Raw genomic sequence first — 19197 nt, forward strand, 5'->3', positions numbered from 1 at the left:
AGGGCATGTGCTTGGGTCCCAATGTACCACTTCCTCCTGCAATGTGCCATCACTCTGATCCTCGCTCTTTGTTTGCTCGAAGTTCTTACACTTGAGACAACCTTTGATCCCCTCTCTCTATCTACTCCAAGTTCTCACGCTAGAGACAACCATCCTCCTCAACCTTAAAAGTAAATGTCCCATCTCCGCTAATTGTAATGACTGTGAGAAGGACGACCCCTTTGGAGAGAGACTAACCCACATCTAAGAAGTATTTGTATACATCCTCTAGTTAAGAGGTACTCCCTCTATATCTATGTCAATCATAGACCTAGCTCTCCTAAGACCTTATAGTCTTTGCCTATGAATCTCTTGCAATAGCTTCTAAAATGCAAATTGGTCTCCCACTAAGGTAATAACATGTATAGAGAACCTCCTCCAAGATAGGTAAGTCCATTGTCCAAGAGTGTGATCTGACTCTAATCACAATAGTGATTGAAGAGAAGAGGCTGCCTCCTCTTCTCTTCAGCTATAGGTGGTGGTAGCTAGTGGCAGCCACCTGAACAAGTCTCTATGCTCTGATAATAGCATATGCAAATCTAACCTAAAAACTCCTCCCTAAGTCTCACATTCCGGTCTCTTAAAAACAGTGTGAATGATAGGCTGAGGCAATCCTTTATGTGTAGGTGTAATAGACTGATGCCTCCCTATCAAAAGTTTCTCCCAAGGCTCCCCACATGGAAAAAGACCCTTGACAATGAGCTTAGTCAATAAGGCATTGCTCTAGCTATCTAGGTCTGTGATCCCCATGCTTCCTCTAGATTTGGGATATATGATGACATCCCAAGCTACCTTTGCTCTGGTCGGCAGTCTCCGAACAGATAAGTTCCTATCGAGGCACTTTACCTAGCCAATGCATGACTGCCCAGCAGGAAATGATGCACCACATGGTCACGAGAAGAATCAAGTTGGCAACCACTACTCTCCTTGCTAGTGAAAGCCTCACCAAGTCCAAACAAAGGAGCTTCTATTCGATGCTTAGAAGAAGAGGGGCCAAATGCTACTTTGAAGTTACATCAATCCCCACATAGCATCCAAGATATCTCACCACAGTCCCCACATGGGACCCAAGTGAAATCCTTGTGTGGTCGCCATTTCGGTTGTTCAGTGTGACAAACTAAAGATTCAAAGGACTTGTACCAATTAATTAATGTACATGCTACTCTATAAAATATCTCCATGGCCATTAGAAAGGTCCTAAAGATACTTTCATCCCCGTCTAGATGAAAATCATCAGCAAACTCCACGTCAAGTAGCTCCTCGAACTCAAGGATTGGTAACCTAATGCCTCTACTACTAGTGCATCTGTCTCTCAAGAAGGAGCTTGTAGCCTCTACTACAAATATGAACAAGAAGGAGGCTAATGGTGGACAGCCTTGTCCCACTGAACTTTGGATGGTGAATCTCTCTCCTCTGGCTTGATCTAGCTGTGTGCTAAGGAATAAAGAGCTATAACTCCCTTAACTCATTGCTTTGGAAATCCAACCCTCAGCAACATGCCCTCCAAGAACTCCCAAACCACATGGTGATATGCCTTCTTGAAGTCGAGAAGAAGCACAATAGCATCTTGGTTCTTGGAGCAAGAAAGAGTAGTGAACTCCCAAAAGGTGAAGATGTTGTCCAAGTTGTTGCGCTCTTAGACAAAACTTGTTTGGGCGGGGTATATAATGTCTAGCATCAATGGGGCTAATTTGAGACCGACCGCTTTTGCTAGGATCTTGTAGGTAGTCTAAGCAAAGTGATCAGCCTTAACTGTGTGATCTCCAACCCCTCTCCAGTTCCCTTGGGAATGAGTTGAATCAGTCCCTCAGAAAGTCCCTCTGCTGGCATATCCTCTAATGCCATGATCTCCTTGAAAGCTGAGATGAGGCTTGTGTTGATAAGATCTTAGTAGCTCAAAAAGGACTGCCTTTGATCTTGCTTCCCACCTTAATTTCTGCAACTCCATCGATATCACCAATTCTCACCCCCATCGTGATCGCCAACCTGTTCTTGCTTCTCCACCCTCTATTCAGCCAACTCAATATATTGAGTAATAGATACAAATTGCATTTTTTCTGGATACAATCTGAAAGCCCCCTGCCCACTTGCTCTTCTTTTTGCTTTTTCTTTTCTCCCCATTAATTACCATTTTCATTTCCATCCCCTCATGTTTCTTTGCATGAAAGAGAGATGCCCACGCCCACAAATTGCAACTCCTTTGTTGTACATAGGCATTAAAAAGGACTACATAGAAGCCTTTGATGTTTACAGTTCTACGTTTTCAAAGGAGTGAAAAATGGATATTAATAAAGAGCCACCAAATAATGAAAAGTAACCTACCTAATATGGTAACAAAATATGGATATAGAGGACCTCTAAGCAAAGAGCCATTCAGTTTCTTCAGATGTGTAACTGCTACGTTCACCATAATGTATGGATCCATAACAAGTTGTATCGTACCTAGGAAAAGCAGCCAAAACAAAGATTCATCACATACCCTCTACAAGGACATTAGTACACCATTATTGCATATGCTAATTAATATTGAGGACTTCAAAATGCACAAAGTTGTCTACATGTGTACAAGGACGTTAGTACACCATTATTGCATATGCTAATTAATATTGAGGACTTCAAAATGCACAAAGTTGTCTACATGTGTACAATCAACACAACCCCATTCAAATTTAAATTAAGATGAAAGAGATGCATTCTTGAGAAATGATATCAGTATCTGAGCTTAAAATTTTAGAGTCGCTCATCAATCCTTGTCCTCTTTTGATTTTAGAGAGATCAAGCTATGTCATTGTTTAATGCACAGTGCTTTAAAAAAAGGAAAAGACAAAACAAAACAACAAAAAAATATGTACCAAACTGATTTGCTTCTATAATAGCACCATCTGCATTGATACAAAACACATAAGCGAGCATACTAGAGAGTCATATGTGATAGTGTTGTAGCATGCATATTCTTCTTGTCTGACCTTTATGATATTTTGAGCGAACCTTTAAACATCACTTATGAAACTAGAAATTTGCATAAAAAGATAGTTGGTGGTTGCACTGGGTCTCCTAGAGAAGACATCGAGCAACACAGGAGTGAAGCAGGTCTAGCCTTTATAACTATGCATGTTGATGAGGTGTCAGATAATGTGGACAAACTTGGAGGGTCAGGTGCACCACTAGCAAGTGTTGATATCCACCTTGCTCTATACAAATGACATTTTCCCTATGTCAAACACATCAAAGAGGCTATACCACCATCTAGGCAATAGCTCTCAATACCTCCTCATAACGTAATGGGAGATGTGGGATATTATTTACAAATAGAGGAGAGTCAGTGCATCAAATGAATATATGAGGCTTGGAGACTAGCAGAGGACAAGTTGACCTAAGGCTATGCTACATAAGGAGTCATGGAGAACTAGTGCTCACACAAAGTTCTAGGAGCTCCAAGATGAAGCTTTGGCTTTTCGACACATTGATTATTATAGCACACCTATATAGAGCTCCTTTTCAGGGACCAAGCCTCCACCACAGGAGGAGTCCTAAAACAAAAATATCTGCCACCAGAAAAATGGGAGGTTTATAATGGGTTGTAGCAATAGATGGAGAGGCCCCTAGTGATGATCTCTCAAATGCTCAGGAGTAAGTCATCAGTGCTGCATGAGATGGGAGTAGCATCTCCTGTGGCTAAAGCCCTTTTCTAGATACTCACCTATACATAGAATTTGTAATTCTTGAGATACTCTAGACTTTCTCTAAAGTTATCCAAATAGCTAGCATTGCAAGGTGACACAATGTTGCTATGCTCAACTACACATGGTTCAACAACCACCAGAGACAAAGAGATGGCTTTCTATCAAAAGCAACTTCTGCATCTATATATGGAGAAAATTCTCTCCCCCTTGAGGATTTGTGAGCTTTGCTAACTTGAGTTAGAGACTGAGGAGCACTACAAATGTAAGTGCCCAATAAATTATGAGATTAGAAGGTGATCTTATTGTCTATTTTGAGAGGGATTTGGACCATTATCCAAGTTGATGGACACTCTAGATCAGCTTTGAGAATCAAATCATTGAATATGAGAATCTCGAATTATAGTAGGAAAACTGGTTCACAATGTTATATACAAAGGGATCACTGCTACTTTCATCCCTCAGTCTCACTCTTTAGTGCCAGCCATTGTACCTATCCCTTGTCCCTACTTTGGTTTGCCAGTTCCCCATCCTCCTCCCTCATCATCCTTGATGTAAGTGATATCTCAGCCCATCACATGCAACCCACCTGCTCATCATTGCCAACATTCTTGGTTGGAGCCATATTCAATGTTGCAATGATGTCCTTGTCATTAGGTGTCACCATCCTCTTTCACATACTTGCATTTTGCTGCCTGTGTTTACAGCAATCTGCAGTGGCACCAGCCGTCCTGCATTATTGTTGGGTTTCACTCACACCTATGCTCACAGAGGAGTGTCGTGATTAGTAGGACACTAGGGCACTTCTTACTCCCAGTACGAGAGGTTTTTCCCCCCACACTTCTTCTTTCGTATGTGCTTATGTTACACACTTATGGGCACTTATCGTGTTCGGGTGTGAACACCCCCTACAACCCTAAGGTTTAAGGGTTGTACTTTGTACTTTCAGCTTACACTCTTTCAGTCTATTGCATTGGGTGTTGTGCTTCACTTCCCATACTGTCTATTGCACTCTCAGCTAAGCTTCGATCCTCTTACCCTCTCACATTTGGTAGCTCGCCATGCCTGCCTCTAGCTCACCTGCACCTGCCACGCTTGCCCCTGGACTACATGTGCCGCCCTTACATGGTTCTCTGCAGCACACGCCTGCAGCACCACCTGATCTAGTGTGCAGTCCGTCTGCTCGTACTGTCTGATAGTCCAGCTGAACCTCCAGCTCCAAAAAATCAGGATAAAAAGACATTTTTTAAAATTCAATTTTTTATTTCAAAACTTATTCGCAGGAAAGCATTGTGCTTGGGCAGCATAACTCTGCATTTGTAAGTGTCTGGGACACATTTCACGCAGAGATTTTTTGAAATTTTAGGGCTTTTGATCTTTTTGAAGACATTGGCACATATACTGCAGTCTCAGTCTCAGAGATAGACTGTTTTGGACAATTTTGGGGCAAGAAATTTTGGGGTTTTTACTCATACAGAGTTGCTGAACATTGAATGCACCTTGGACAGCATGCATGGTATTGATTATCATCGCAAATCAGGGAGGAGATGTATTTACCTATGTATCCAAGAAGGACAAATTGGATGGTAACAACTACTCACTTTGGTCCTTCATGATGAAGAATGTGCTTGTTGCAAAAAATCTTTTGGACTACGTCAGTGGAGAAGAAGTTGAGCCCGGAGTTGTGGCTCCTGCTACTCCTCCTCCAGGAGGACGTGGACAATGGGCACCTTAGCTTGTTCAGCCTGCTCCACTTCAGCCACTTCCCCAAACATCGGCAGCTCAGAAAGCATGGGATACATGGGATGCACAAGCTTTGTCGCTGATTGCATTGACAACTTCTTCACGAGAAGCTTGGCTAACTTTGGAGCTGATGTTTGCTCGTAAGAATGAGACTCGCATCTCTTTCTTAAAGAAAGAGCTTAAAACATTGAAAATGGATGTGGGTGATTCTACGCAGGATCACTTGAATAAAAGTCAAGACTTTCGTAAGCAACTTATGAATGTCGATGAGTACTATTCACATGCACAGCTGATATCTACTACATTGAACTCATTACCTCCTTCTTACTTGGCTTTTCATACGGCCCTAAACCTCACCATGAGGATTACCCCACAACCTATTTCCTTTCTTCAGTTAGTCAGTTTGCTTCTAGAGGAGGAGCAAACAAGAAGAAATAGTGGTATGGATGTCATAGCCTCTAAGCAAGCTTTTATGGCTAGACAGAAGGGCAAAAGCAGCCAACTAAAGAATGCTCCGCAGAGCTCTGGGACTTCAGGCACTTCACATGGAATAAAAAACAAGGGGACATGCAAGGCAAGAAGGAAAAATGCCATTATTACAAGAAGCTAGGCCACTACATCACTGAGTATAGAAAGCGCATCGCCAAGGAGAAAAAAAAGGAGTCAAGGATATCTGTTTTTTATGCTTCTTCCATTGCTACTGAGTTAGCATCCTTTGTCTTGCAAATAGAGACTATTGCTTTTACACATGCAGTTATGACACTTCTTGGGCTGATAGAGCATTTAGCTCTACTAATGCAGACACTTGGTTTTTTGACAGTGGTCCTTCTAGGCACATCACATCTCGCAAAGATTTATTTGCTTCTGTTGGTGCAACTCCAGTTGGCAAGTCTGTACAGTGTACCAACAATGCATTACACCCTGTTAGAGGTATTGGGGAGATTGTGCTCACAGCCATTAATGGCTCTATTCTCCACCTACAAGATGCTTTATTTGTGCCAGGTATCAAGAAGAATTTGCTCTCTATTTCTTCTTTGGCATGTTGTGGATTGCAGATCACCTTTAATAATGACAAGTGCATGGTGAGAGACAAGGAACACGTGACTTTGGTCTTGACTGGTACTTTATGTCATGGGTTATATGAGTTGGATGCTCTTTTAGTTGATCGGTTAGCGTACTTGGCATCCACTCTTACTCCTGCTATGATATAGACAGAGTTATGGCATACTCAGATGGGGGATATGAACTATGGTAGCTTGATACTCTTACAACGTACACACATGCTAGATGGATTACCTCTTCTGGAGAGACCTTCTGAGTACTTGTGCGAAGGATGTATTTTGGAAAAAATGCATCGGTTTTCGTTTCCTCGTGATGTTGCTTTTAGAACCACAGCCAGGTTACAGTTAGTGCATTCAGATATATGTGGGCCTATGCAGACAAAGTCATTGGGAGGATGTTACTATTTTGTGACTTTTATTGATGACTTTACTCGCTTCTGCTGGGTCTATTCTATGGTTAAAAAGTCAAAAGTGTATGATGCATTTTTGGCTTTTGCAGCACTTGTTTGAGAACCAATCTGGCTATAAAATAAAGACTCTCCATTCAGACCAAGAGGGGGAATATATGTCCTCCATGCTGAATTCTTTTTTGAAGTAGAAGGGGCATTGTTCATCAATTCACTACTGCTTATACACCACAGAAGAATGGGGTTGCAAAGAAAAAGAATCGGTCACTAATGGAGATGGCTAGATGTATACTGAAAGCAAAGAGCTTGCCCCACAGTTTTTGGATGGAAGTCGTTATGTATGCTTACCATGTTTTGAACAGATGCCTCACAAAAGCATTAAAAAATGTTACACCTTTTAAGGCTTGGAACAATCGAAAACCTTCTGTTGGGCACTTTCGTACCTTTGGGTGTCTTACATATGCACACATCCCCCAGGTACTCAGAAAAAAGTTGGATAACAAGGCTGTCAAATGCATTTTTGTGGGATATAGTAGTGAGAGCAAAGGCTACAAACTCTATGATCCTGTCTCTAAAATGGTGTTTGTCAGTAGAGATGCATTATTTAATGAAAAATCAAAATTGTCCCTTGCTGGTTTAGATACATATCACGCTGCCCGTGATGTATTTAAAGGGCTGCTGCCATTACATTTGGTGATTCAGCTAGAGTTTCAGCAAGTGAACTCAATGTTCAGCCAGCTACTCCTTTGAAAAATGCAGAAAATCAGCCATTGGCTTATCTAAATATTCAGCAAAGTGCTGAAACTGAAATTCAGTAAGAGCTTGTGCACAATCAGGAGGCAAGACAAATGCCTAGATGGTATTTACAAACTATGAAAGATAGTCATCTGGATGCACCCATGGCTGGTCGTACGAGAAGGAAAGCTCGTATGCATAATACTACATATACCATGGAGTTTGTTATGGCAGCAAGTACAATTGATGATGAGCAACTTGAATGTTTTGAGGATGCACAACAAAGTGTGCATTGGATGGCAGCAATGCAAGCTGAATTTGATTTATCATTAAGAATCAAACATGGGATTTAGTGTCTTTGCCCTTTGGAAATAAAGCCATTGGAACAAAATGGGTCTACAAGCTGAAACGGAATGCAGATGGATCCATTGACAAATATAAGGCAAGGCTTGTAGCTAAAGGCTATGCACAGAAGGCATTGACTATGAGGAGACATTTTCTCCTACCTCCCGAATGACTACCATCATGTCTATGGTTGCTTTGGCTGCCCATTATGAATGGACTGTGCCTCAGTTAGATATTAAAACTGTATTTTTACATGGGGAACTTCATGAGAAAGTATATGTATAGCAGCCCATAGGTTTTGCAATTGAGGGATCCAAACACTTGGTTTGCAAGCTGAAAAAGGGTTTATATTGCTTGAAACAAGCTCCTAGAGCTTGATATGCAAAGATTGATGCTTTTTTACTCAGCCAAGGTTTTATAAACAGCTCATCTGAGTCTACCCTTTACATATGTAAAGAGGGGGGATCCATGCCGATCATTTGTCTATATGTTGATGATCTTTTGCTTACAAGGACACATGCTAATTAGAATTCAGCATTTAAACAAAATTTGCAGCAAACCTTTGAGATGTCAGACTTGGGATCTTTGCATTATTACTTGGGATTTAGTTCTTACATGATGCTAGAGGTATTGGTTTATCACAGTCAAGATACATTGGTAAACTTCTTGAGAAGTTTGGCTTACAGGATTGCAAGCCAGTGTGTACACCAATGGAACCTAGACTAAAGCTATCATTACATGATGACAATGATTTGTTTGATATACACACATATGCTCCAGCAGTCGGATGTCTTATTTACCTATGCAACACTAGGCTGGACATACAGTTTGCAATTTCAGCCCTGAGCAGATATATGCATCAGCCACAAATGCCACATTGGCAAGCTGTTAAGCGTGTCTTTCGTTACTTGTAGGGTACTAGATCTCTTGGATTGCTTTATGCCAAGGAGGGACCACTGCAATTACATGCTTATAGTGATTCTGATTGGGCTGGTAATTATGATTCACGTCACTCCACTAGTGGCCATTGTTTCTTTCTTGGCTCATCTTGCATATCTTGGCTTAGCAAGAAACAATCCGTTGTTGCCACATCGTCATGTGAAGCTGAATACAAGGCAACTTTCACTACCATAGTTGAATGCGTATAGATTAGGCATTTGCTAGCTGATCTAGATGTTTCTGTTACGGAGCCTACTCCTTTGTTCACTGACAGTCAAAGTGCCATTGCAATGGCACGGAACCCAGTGTTTCATGCACACACAAAGCAGGTGATATCAGCCTTATCTATTGTCCTACCACCAATAATGTGGCAAACATCTTCACCAAAGCTCTTCCTCGTGACAAATTTGAAGCATTTCTCAATGCTTTAAATTTGATCTCCTTTGGTGGCAGATGATCCTTGTATTTTTTATCACTCTTCACTCCAGGGGGGTTTGTTGGGTTTCACTCACGCCTACGCTCACAGAGGAGTATCGGTGATCAGTAGGACACTGAGGCACTTTTTACTCTCAGTACGAGAGGTTTTTTCCCCCAGACTTATTGTCTTCTTTTGTATGTGCTTATGTTATACACTTATGGATACTTATCGTGTTCGGGTGTGAACACTCCCTACAACCCTAAGATTTAAGGGTTGTACTTTGTACTTTCAGCTTACACTCTTTTAGTCTATTGCATTGGGTGTCGTGCTTTACTCTCCACACTGTCTACTGCACTCTCAGCTAAGCTTCTCGATCCTCTCACCCTCTCACAATTATCGCTTCCACTTCAAACACATCACCACATGATCAATCAACTTTGATATCCTTCAGACCAACAATGCTAACTAAAATGTGCCCTTAGGATTCAACTTATACACAAGAAATGGCATGAGCCATACCACAACAAAGAACATAAAAGGAATAGACATTAGACTTACCTCTCAACCATGGAGCCAAGCGAGCTCATCCCCCAAGCTTGGGAGCTAGTAGCAACTGGGTCACGACCACATCCCAAGAGTTGGCATCATGTACCAGCCCACACCATCCCAGTGTGTAGACATGTCAGCCTACAAGCCAAGTGTCCAAGAGTGGTGGCATAATAGGGCCTTGAGTCCTCTAAAGAGGACCTACCCTAATCCTAAAGTGTCCCTAGTGCATTCACACTAGGTCACTCTATGACCACTGTGACCAATGCTACTAGTGCCTGTTTGCATGTCCAAGGATAATGACTTTGGCGTCTGAGGGGGATGTGCCGAAGTGGGGGAGACAAATGCAGCTTAAGTGAGGAACCGGATGAAAGCTACGAGGGTGCATGAAGAAGCTGAAGATGCATCCATGTGTAGCGTGTGGCATGGTGGTCGAGGGAGGGCTAACTAGATTGAGATGGTGGTAGGCAAGGATGGTGGCGAGTTGTCGGGTGGTTTGGTGGAAGGCAAGTAGGACTTTGTGGTGGTTACATAGGTCAGGTGCGATTGCATAGGTGAAGGTGACGGGATGGTAAATCTGTGGTGATGGGAGGGTGAAGTGGTGGGTAGGTCAAGCATGACGCTGTGCAGGTTGTAGGGCTGTCGGGTCAGTCGAAACATGCGTAAATAGTCGGTGTTTTCCACAGGTCGCATCAGGCTCCTTCAATCATCAAAGAAGTTCATTGACTTGTTAGACAGGGGGCCTGCTTGAGGCAAGGGGGTTGCTTTGAGCAGGGGGGTTAGGTTTGTCTATGGTGCATTATGTGTACTTTAACTCGTATCAATCTATGTATCTCTTCAAACATTCCTTTTTATCAATTTGGACTCTTTCTATCACCTCCTAGATTTTGGGGGAGGGATAGCCCAATCACCGCATTTTAGTGTGTAGGTGAACTTAATCTTTGGGTCTTGGGTTAGAGTTTGAAATGATATATCTTATATCTTTTGTTGCATTTTAGTGTGTAGGTGAACTTAATCTTTGGGTCTTGGGTTAGAGTTTGAAATGATATATCTTATATCTTTTGTTGTACAGTGTGGTTGTGTCACCCATTATACTTGCCATGGCAAGATTGTCTAGTTGATCATTGTGCATCTATGATTTTTTACCTGCAGACAGAAAAATGCAAATTTGTAAATGACGTGGCAGGTAGACCAGAGCAGACAGCAGCAAAATGCAGCAGCCTATAGGTCATGGCCAGCTGGGAAATAGTGACAACAGGCTCTATGGTAGTGCAAAAGGGTAGAAACCAGTGAATGCAGGCTGTTCCAGACCAGAATAGTAGTCGCCAGCAGTCGACAGCTCCAAAACAGCAGCAAAAGGTTGAGCAGAAAACGGCATTAGGTGAACACTAGTCTAGAACAGCTCCGGATGAGATATCCTCCATGAACGGGATGTGGATAGCAAAGCTCTAGTACCTACAATTTGCGAAAATGAGATTAGCCTAAGTGGGAGGGCGGCTTGTCTATTTATAGAAAATTTGGGACCTCCCAAATTAGGGTTTGCACGTGGGAAACTCTCTAGGACAACATTTCTTTTTAAATAAAAGGTTAAATTCATTAATTAATTTGAGTTTTATGGCTGTTAAATAAGGCTAATGATATTTTAGCTCAACAACCCCTCTTAGGCCCAATACGGACTAAGCAAACAAACTGAGTATGCTAAATTTGACCTAGTGTGAATCAACCAAATAAGCCCTACTACAGATCTATACGTCTCATTGAAGGGCTGATCGAGAGTATCCTTAGATAAGTGGATACTGGGATCAAGAAGCATAGCAACATGCTGTATCTAATTAGTGCAATATTGTCAACCAACTAAAGAGCATACTTTTGCCGTGACACAAAATTACAACCCTGGGAATAAGCAACCTCCATCCCCAAAAAGTAAGACAACTGACCAAGGTCAGTCATCTCAAATGTGGAACTAAGTTGGGCCTTAATTTTTGCTCTATGGTAGTAGAATCTTAGCTAGTGAGATGTAAATGGTGTATGTATAGCAAGATATAGTTGACCTCCTCTAAAGTGATATGGACATATACGTTCAAATCATAAGGGGTAGAATGGTATCATGAGTCTAAAAAAACTTTTCCATCCTCTTGGACCAAGACCATGGTGTTTACTTAGCCCATAAAGAGCCTTACACGAATGAAAGACCTTATCTTTCCAATTAACAGAAGAAAATCTAGGTGGCTACTCCACATAGACTTCCTCCTATAGATAATCGTTCAAAAATGTCTTTTTGAAATCCATCTAATAAATTAGCCAACCATGATGAGCAACTAGTGCAACGAACAAACAAAAAGATATCAATGGCACAGTAGGAGCAAAGGTCTCTTCATAGTCAATGCCTTGCTTCTATCGAAACCCTTGCACTACAAAGCAAGCCTTGTGCTTATATAAGTCCCATCAGCTTTTAGCTTGGTCCTAAAAATCCACTTGGTCCTGATAACTTTCTTAAGACTTGAATGATCCACCAAGGTCTAAGTTTCATTCTAGTCAATACTCTCTAGCTCTTTTTTCATGGTCTCTCGCCATGGGGCTGTTGAAGAGCCTCCTACCAACTATTCACCTCGAAATACACTATATAATCAGCTATAAACAATAACACAAATGAAGCCTAAGGGGCAAGCCATGTAGATCTTGTAGGACCCTACTGAGTGGAATCCAATGGAAGGATCCCCAAATTCTGCATAGTGTGCTGGTATCGGTGAGCTACGGGGTCTCGCAAAGGGGGCTTGGGAGTTGAAGAATCTATAGGAAGGTCAGGAGTGGGTAGTAGAATCAGCTCCGAAGGTACAACCTGCAATGGGGAATCATGGAGAACTTGCTCAGATTGTGATGTAGAAGACTACACAATATCCCTCTCATAAAAAAATACATCTCTTTGTACGATCACCTTGTTTGTTTAAGGATCGAGCAAACAATAGGCTTTCACCTTAGAGGAGTGTCCTACAAAAATCACGACCATCTTATAGGAAGTGAGCTTTTCTATTCTATCACTAGGAGTGTGCGTGTAAGCACGACACTCGAAGGATCTAAAGGTGAAAAACTACAAACCAAAAGCCAAAGAATGTGTAATACGGGGTCATCTGAGAGATCGCCATAGTGGGGCACTAATTGAGGATGTACATTGAACTACTAAGAGCCTCGACCCAAAGACGCTCAGGGAGCTCTCTTGCAAACAACATTGAGTGTGCCATGTTCATGACTATCTAGTTTCTACGCTCTATGACTCCATTTTGAGAAGGGGAGTTTGTAGAGGTGAGTTAGCGAGAGATGCCATGATCTTGTAGACATTCGAAAAACTCATGGAAGATGAACTCACCACCACTATCACTCCTCATGTAACCTACACGATGACCAGTCTCGTTATGCACCAACAACATCCATGCAGAGAAGTAGGTGAATACGTTAGATTTATGCTTTAAGAAATACACCCAGATATACCTAGAAAAAAAATCTACAATAAAAAAGAAGTACAACGTGCCCTTTATTTTAAGGAAGCAATGGATGTCAGCCCGCAAAGAACAACATGAATCAACTTAAGGGGAAATTCAGCTCTATGTGTAGACTCCTGAGGAAAGTGAATATGGTACTATTTTCCTAGTTAATAGGCTTTACAAACATCTCAAGATAGTTTTAGGTGTGGAAGGGCTTCAACCATCCATAAACAACACAACTCATAAAGAGAGTTGTACTTGAGATGCCCAAAGCAATAATGCCAAAGATGCTCATTGTTCGTAGGCTCCCGTGTGGTGGACAAAGCCTACAAATGGTGGAACTTTGAGCCCTCAACTATCGGCTTGGAAAGAAACTAAGTCATGTAGTATAGGTCATTAGATTGTGCCTCACCGCAAGCAATCACTAAACTAGTTTGAGAGTCAAGGGCCTCAATTGTGGTCACTGTAAAGAAGGCCACTCGCCCCAACTCGCAAAGTTGATAAACAAATAACAATTTAAACCCAAGCTGGGGGATATGATAGACATCATCTAGCGTAGTAATATTTAGACCTTGTTCAGTAGCAAAATCGATGCAACCCTGAGCTTAAATCTTGACCAAGGAGTTATTTGCGATCCAGACACGCTCTACTAAAAAGGCTCGGGTAAGAAAAATGTCCAAGATAGGGATAATGTGATGTGCAACTCTATTGTCCACAATCCAAGGAGTAGACATGCTCGACTGCAAAGAGTAGGTCTTTGCAATCACTTGGTCAAGAGAGAACTCATAGATGTGAACAAGACTCGAATCGCCGAATGTTCGTAAAGAGAAGAGTTGAGCCTCAGCAAACCACAGATGTGAATGAGACTCGAATCCTCGAATGTTTGTAAAGAGAAGAGTTGAGCCTCAGTAGACTAGTCAGACAAGCCCTTTGGTGACGAGAAGGAAGCCGATTGTGGTGGCTAGCCGGTGGCAGTGTGGGTCTACCCATGAAACAACCCCTAATTTTGGTTGCCACCACCCTGCCTTCATTGCTTGGGATTGCCCGACTGAGGGGTGGGGGTCTGAATCTTTGATTTTGGCTCTGTGACTCTTGCCTTTGATTGACACTCATTAAAATGGCCCTCCTTTTTGACAATGTTAACAATACTTGTTCTTTTTAGATACATTCTATTACTCTAGTTTGAGAGATGATTGGGAGGTTCCTTGTGACTTATTGGCTTGGTTTCGATGTTATTTTTTATTTTGACTTTGATTCGAAGTTTGGTTTGGAGTTTGCTTTCCAGTGGTAGTAAGGGCCCCCTCTAGAGATATAGGGCTATGAAGCTGATCGAACAACCAAGCATAACATAGTAGTTGACACTCAAGGTGGGTATGGTAGGCTGTTAGATCACATGCTACACAAAATGAAAGCATTTCCTTGGTAGTTAGTTTCGAGACAGTGTGACCTGGTCACATCAAAGGACTTAGAAGCCCCTTGTGGTAGAGAACTTGGCAAGATTTACACATCAAAGAGTATGGCTTTGGCTTTGAGGATAATAGCTTGGCTCATAGAGAGACACCCAAGATGCAGATATGAGGATTTTTAGGGAAGCCATTGTTTCCTTGCAGCATTTGAACAAGATTCCTACTCTAGGTTACTTGCAAGTAGAGTGTATTTAGGGACACTGTCATAGATGGAAGTTGCTAAAGCCATGTAGCTCAAACCAAGTTGACATATGTGCATACCAACATGAAGTATCTCCCTCTCTGGCAAGTTGTCAAGAGGACTCAAGAACCAATCCCATATATCTATGTTTGTGTCTGGGTAGATCCCATACGTTGTGTATAAATGAAACTAGTTTCGTAAGGGCCTCTACTACAATCTGTGTAGCCCCTAGCTCAGCTGTGATGATCTCAGGTGTGACACAAACCTTCCATCTGATTGTCGTGGAGATCATAGATACCAAGGGCCTCTCCATTAATCTCCATCCATTGTATGTGCAGCTTGATTGGCTACGGTGATCAAGACTAGCCCCCATATCTGCACTTTGTTAAGTCAAATAGCCATAGCTTCTAGTATTTGCTGTCTCTCATAGAGAAAGTGGGACCTATAAATAGGACTCCCAAGCATGTATAAGAATCCACAAACTCTATCTCCTCCTACCCATACGTAAACACAAGTGCTGATCTCTGACCCACTATGATGCAGTGTTAAAGCTTGGTTTTACCAAGGCTCACTGAAAATCCACTATCTAATGCATAAGAATGCAATGCATCCAAATGTCTTTGTAGCCTTTGTAGAGAGTCAGCTATCAACACAATGTCATCTAGATATAATAATAGAGGTATCCAAGTGCCACCTAGTGGAGCTCCTCTATCCTCTCCTTGGGTGATATAATCAAAGATCCCATCGATGTATAGCCCAAATAGTGTCAAAGAGAGGGGATATCCCTGCTTCACCCTAGTGGTGGAATGAATACTTGCTGAAAGACCCTCAAATATCTATACTCTACCAATGACTCTTTGATACCTTGCCAAAATCCCCCAAATGAGCTCCCTAGGTGCTGCCATATTATGTAGCATGTGTAATAGTTTGGCTCTCGGTATTGTATCGAAGGCTTTGCAAGAGTCCGCAAAGCAGCACTAGATCCGCCTACCATCAGCTCTACCCTCCTCAATAATTGCTCTAGGTGTCCGCAAAGAAAGCACAACCTACTACGCTATAAGATGTAGGTATGTGGAAGATGATGGCGACGCCTGATGGTGATGAAAACAAGGCAGCACAAGGCAAAGCTCCAAGGAAGGGATGGTGGAAATGATGACCAGCTGGCCTGCGTGTGATGAGCTATCATTGATGGGGATGATAATGAGAGAGGATGATGGAGAGGTGGTGAAGCAAAGTGGGGACAAGGCATAGGTAAGATGGCTGGCACTAAAGAGTGAGAGTGAACAATCCCTTTTGTAGGAATTTATGAGCCCATTGTCGTACCATAATCTGGACTTTTGTATGTAATAATTTAGTTATTTTTGGGACTGTTTTAAGTGCCAAAAAATGACAGAAAATTATGATTAATTAGTGCAAGTTTTAGGCAGCTAAATATCCCCTCATGCCTAAAAAGGGTGATCAAAGAGAGTGAGAAGCAGGTTTTGAGTCGTGACCCAAAAGCTCCCACCCTAAAGAAACTAAGGCATTGGATCAAGGGCATAATGAAAGACTGCTGATGGTTTATCCACTGGAGTGTGTGCAACATGCACTTTTCTGACTGGGCATACAGCAGTTTGAACTGCCATTAAAGCTTCAAATGAAGCTTTGTGTTTCTTAACAACCTTTTCAAGTTAGTAGTGATTGTAATCACTTTTATTCATATTAGTGTTTTACAAGTCTTGAGACTCATGTTAAGGGCCTAAATCAGCTCTGAATGTTGTCATTAAACATCTTTCTTGACCATTTCTTCAGCCCGTGTCTTAGCAAAGTTTCACTAGCCTTGCTTAAGAGTACTTATTGTTGGCACTAAGGTATGCGTACACACCAAAGTAGGACTTAAAATACTCAAGATAGTATCTTTTGACACTGAAGAGGATCTCTTTCATCAGAAAGGTGGGCATGTCACCTAAGTGCCTCTCTGAAGCCTACCATTGTCATTTATCTTGCCTTATCTCACCTTTGGAATCTTGTACATTGCAAAAGTGCTTTATTATCTATGTTATAAGACAAAGGATGGTTTGAATGCCAAGTGCTTTCCTATCTATGTTATAAGCCAAAGGATGATTTGTATGCTAGTCACATACCACTCACATATATACTAATGAACAACAAACAATTCCTGTAGATTGTGTCTTCTTGTCTCTCTTTTGTCTATCCCTGCTTGTTCTTGACATCCATGGTGCATCTTGCAACATCTACAAGAGGTCACGAGAACCTTTGTCGTTGATGTTCAGCCCAAGGAACTGTTGCAATGGATTTCCCAGAAATTGGATACAAAGTTTATTTATCGGAAATTACAGGCCTGGCTTTTTCATATCCACCTTAAAGTGGCACAGTCCATCCTGCTCCCCATGCTCATTTTTTGCTGCTCTTGCCTTGGACTGCCTCTACCTTGAGGGTTCTTATTGGATACATTCACTTTATGCTATGAAAAAGGGACCACTCTCTAGAAGTTGGCTATAGGGATGAATCTCCCCTCTAAATGTGTTGAATCTCCCCACAATGTTTGGTCTCCATCTCCTCTCCTTTTGTGGTGCCATCCGTGTCTTTGGGCCAACTTGTGCATGTAAGTCTCTACCATTTGCTCGCACCTCCATGTGATGGCATGGAAACACTCTTTTCTCCTTGTGCTCCAATTAGGGTCTCACAATGATCATTAGGTGGATAGTGCCTTTTAGCTTTCTTAATTCATGGTATGGATGACTATGATAAACAAGAGGAGTGCAAGAATGATGTGAGGATGAGGAGGAGCGGTCAATTTAACCCTTTAAAACCTAAAACCGGTTTAAACTAATGTCACGTGCATATATAACAAGAAAATTCCATGACCAATATATTGGCATCAAAATGCAATGAGACTTGACACAAATGTTTGTAAGGGCATATGAAGCGTGCATATTTTATGTCAAAAAAATACAAGGAAGACCCTTGATTAAAGCTTGGAACCTAGGGGGCTACTTTCTTGCTAGGAATGGCCCTAGACTCCAAACTTTGGCCAAGGACCTTCCTCGAATTTTCTTTAAACAAAAAAACACATCTTGCAAACATAATGTCAAGTTTTATCATCTTTCAAAGCCATGAAATAAAAATAATGTATCTTATCACTATAGATCATGGTGAGTAGATGTCAAAGAATTAATATTTAAATTATCAACACCAAACAATGTGGCATGATAATGTCCATGCCCCTTATGCATACAAATTATATGTATCAAGCTATGCACACATAGAAAGACACATGTAAAACTAATTTATCTTGCTAAAAATTGCGTGTGATTGAAATTCTCAACTCTAGGCAATATGAGACCACAGAGAGAGAGAGAGAGAGAAAGAAAGAAAGTTATATTAACGTAGCTTGTAGAGAGAATGATGGCGACTACTCGTGACGGGACGACCTTGTGGCGGCGACCTTTCTGACAACCCCTCACCGTCTAGGGCAGCGCCTCAGCCCAAATTCGCTGCGCCGACGCTGCACGTGCACACAAAGTCAGTGCGAGAAAGAACGAGCACGAGCGGGAGCGACAAGGAAAGAAGGAGCGTGCAGACATGTGCCCGCCGCCTGACCCATCTCTGACGCGTCTGGCCTTCCTATCCGTGGGGTCGTCTACCCTTGTCTGGGCCTGCGCCCTCTGCCTGGTGCGTGCATACGTTTCGCCCTAGTCTTTCCCTCCTGTGCCTGCCGACCATCGTCCTAGCCTGTCGCCCTATTGATCATCCTCATCCGGTGCACCTTCGGTCTTGCACAGCTGCCCGCCCTGATCTGCCCGTTTTGCCAACAAGGGGAAGCAGCCCGTCGCACCCAGGTTGTCACACAGAGCGCGTGACAGCGTGTTTTTGAGCCAGCAAAGGGAATGAGCCCTTTTCTGCCTGTGGTTGTGCCTTCTCTGCACAACGGCCGCCTATTTTTGCGCACGCGCTTCCCAAGCCCCTTTGTCAGTCAGTGCCGGGTTTGTTTTGCCTAAGAAAGAGGGAGAGCGGACTGTGCATTCCTACCCCCCGTGAGATCTTCACTCGGCCTCTGACCGGCATACGCAATGATACAATATGGCTGGTCTGGATCTGGATTTTATAGACCAAACAGTGGCAGCGCTTGGACCGGATTCTGATACCGACGAACCC

At 42.3% G+C, this 19197-nt stretch overlaps 1 protein-coding gene across 5 annotated transcripts in view; it reads right to left on the minus strand.

Annotated features, from left to right (window-relative positions):
* The window catches only part of LOC148037491 (uncharacterized), a 119051-nt gene that overhangs the window by 19368 nt on the left and 80486 nt on the right, over window positions 1–19197 (minus strand). For 3 of the 5 annotated variants that reach the window (XM_087676443.1, XM_087676439.1, XM_087676440.1), the window contains exon 2: window positions 2362–2481. The exons of the other annotated variants lie outside the window; for them this stretch is intronic. In XM_087676443.1, coding sequence (XP_087532569.1) covers window positions 2362–2464 — 103 coding nt within the window. In that variant the 5' untranslated portion in view covers window positions 2465–2481. The remainder of the gene's footprint in view (window positions 1–2361; window positions 2482–19197) is intronic. 5 annotated transcript variants of the gene reach the window in all.

Source organism: Lygodium microphyllum, chromosome 4, assembly GCF_053477565.2.
Source record: "Lygodium microphyllum isolate KBCC chromosome 4, Lygodium_microphyllum_v1.1.10, whole genome shotgun sequence".
Lineage (NCBI taxonomy): Eukaryota > Viridiplantae > Streptophyta > Polypodiopsida > Schizaeales > Lygodiaceae > Lygodium > Lygodium microphyllum.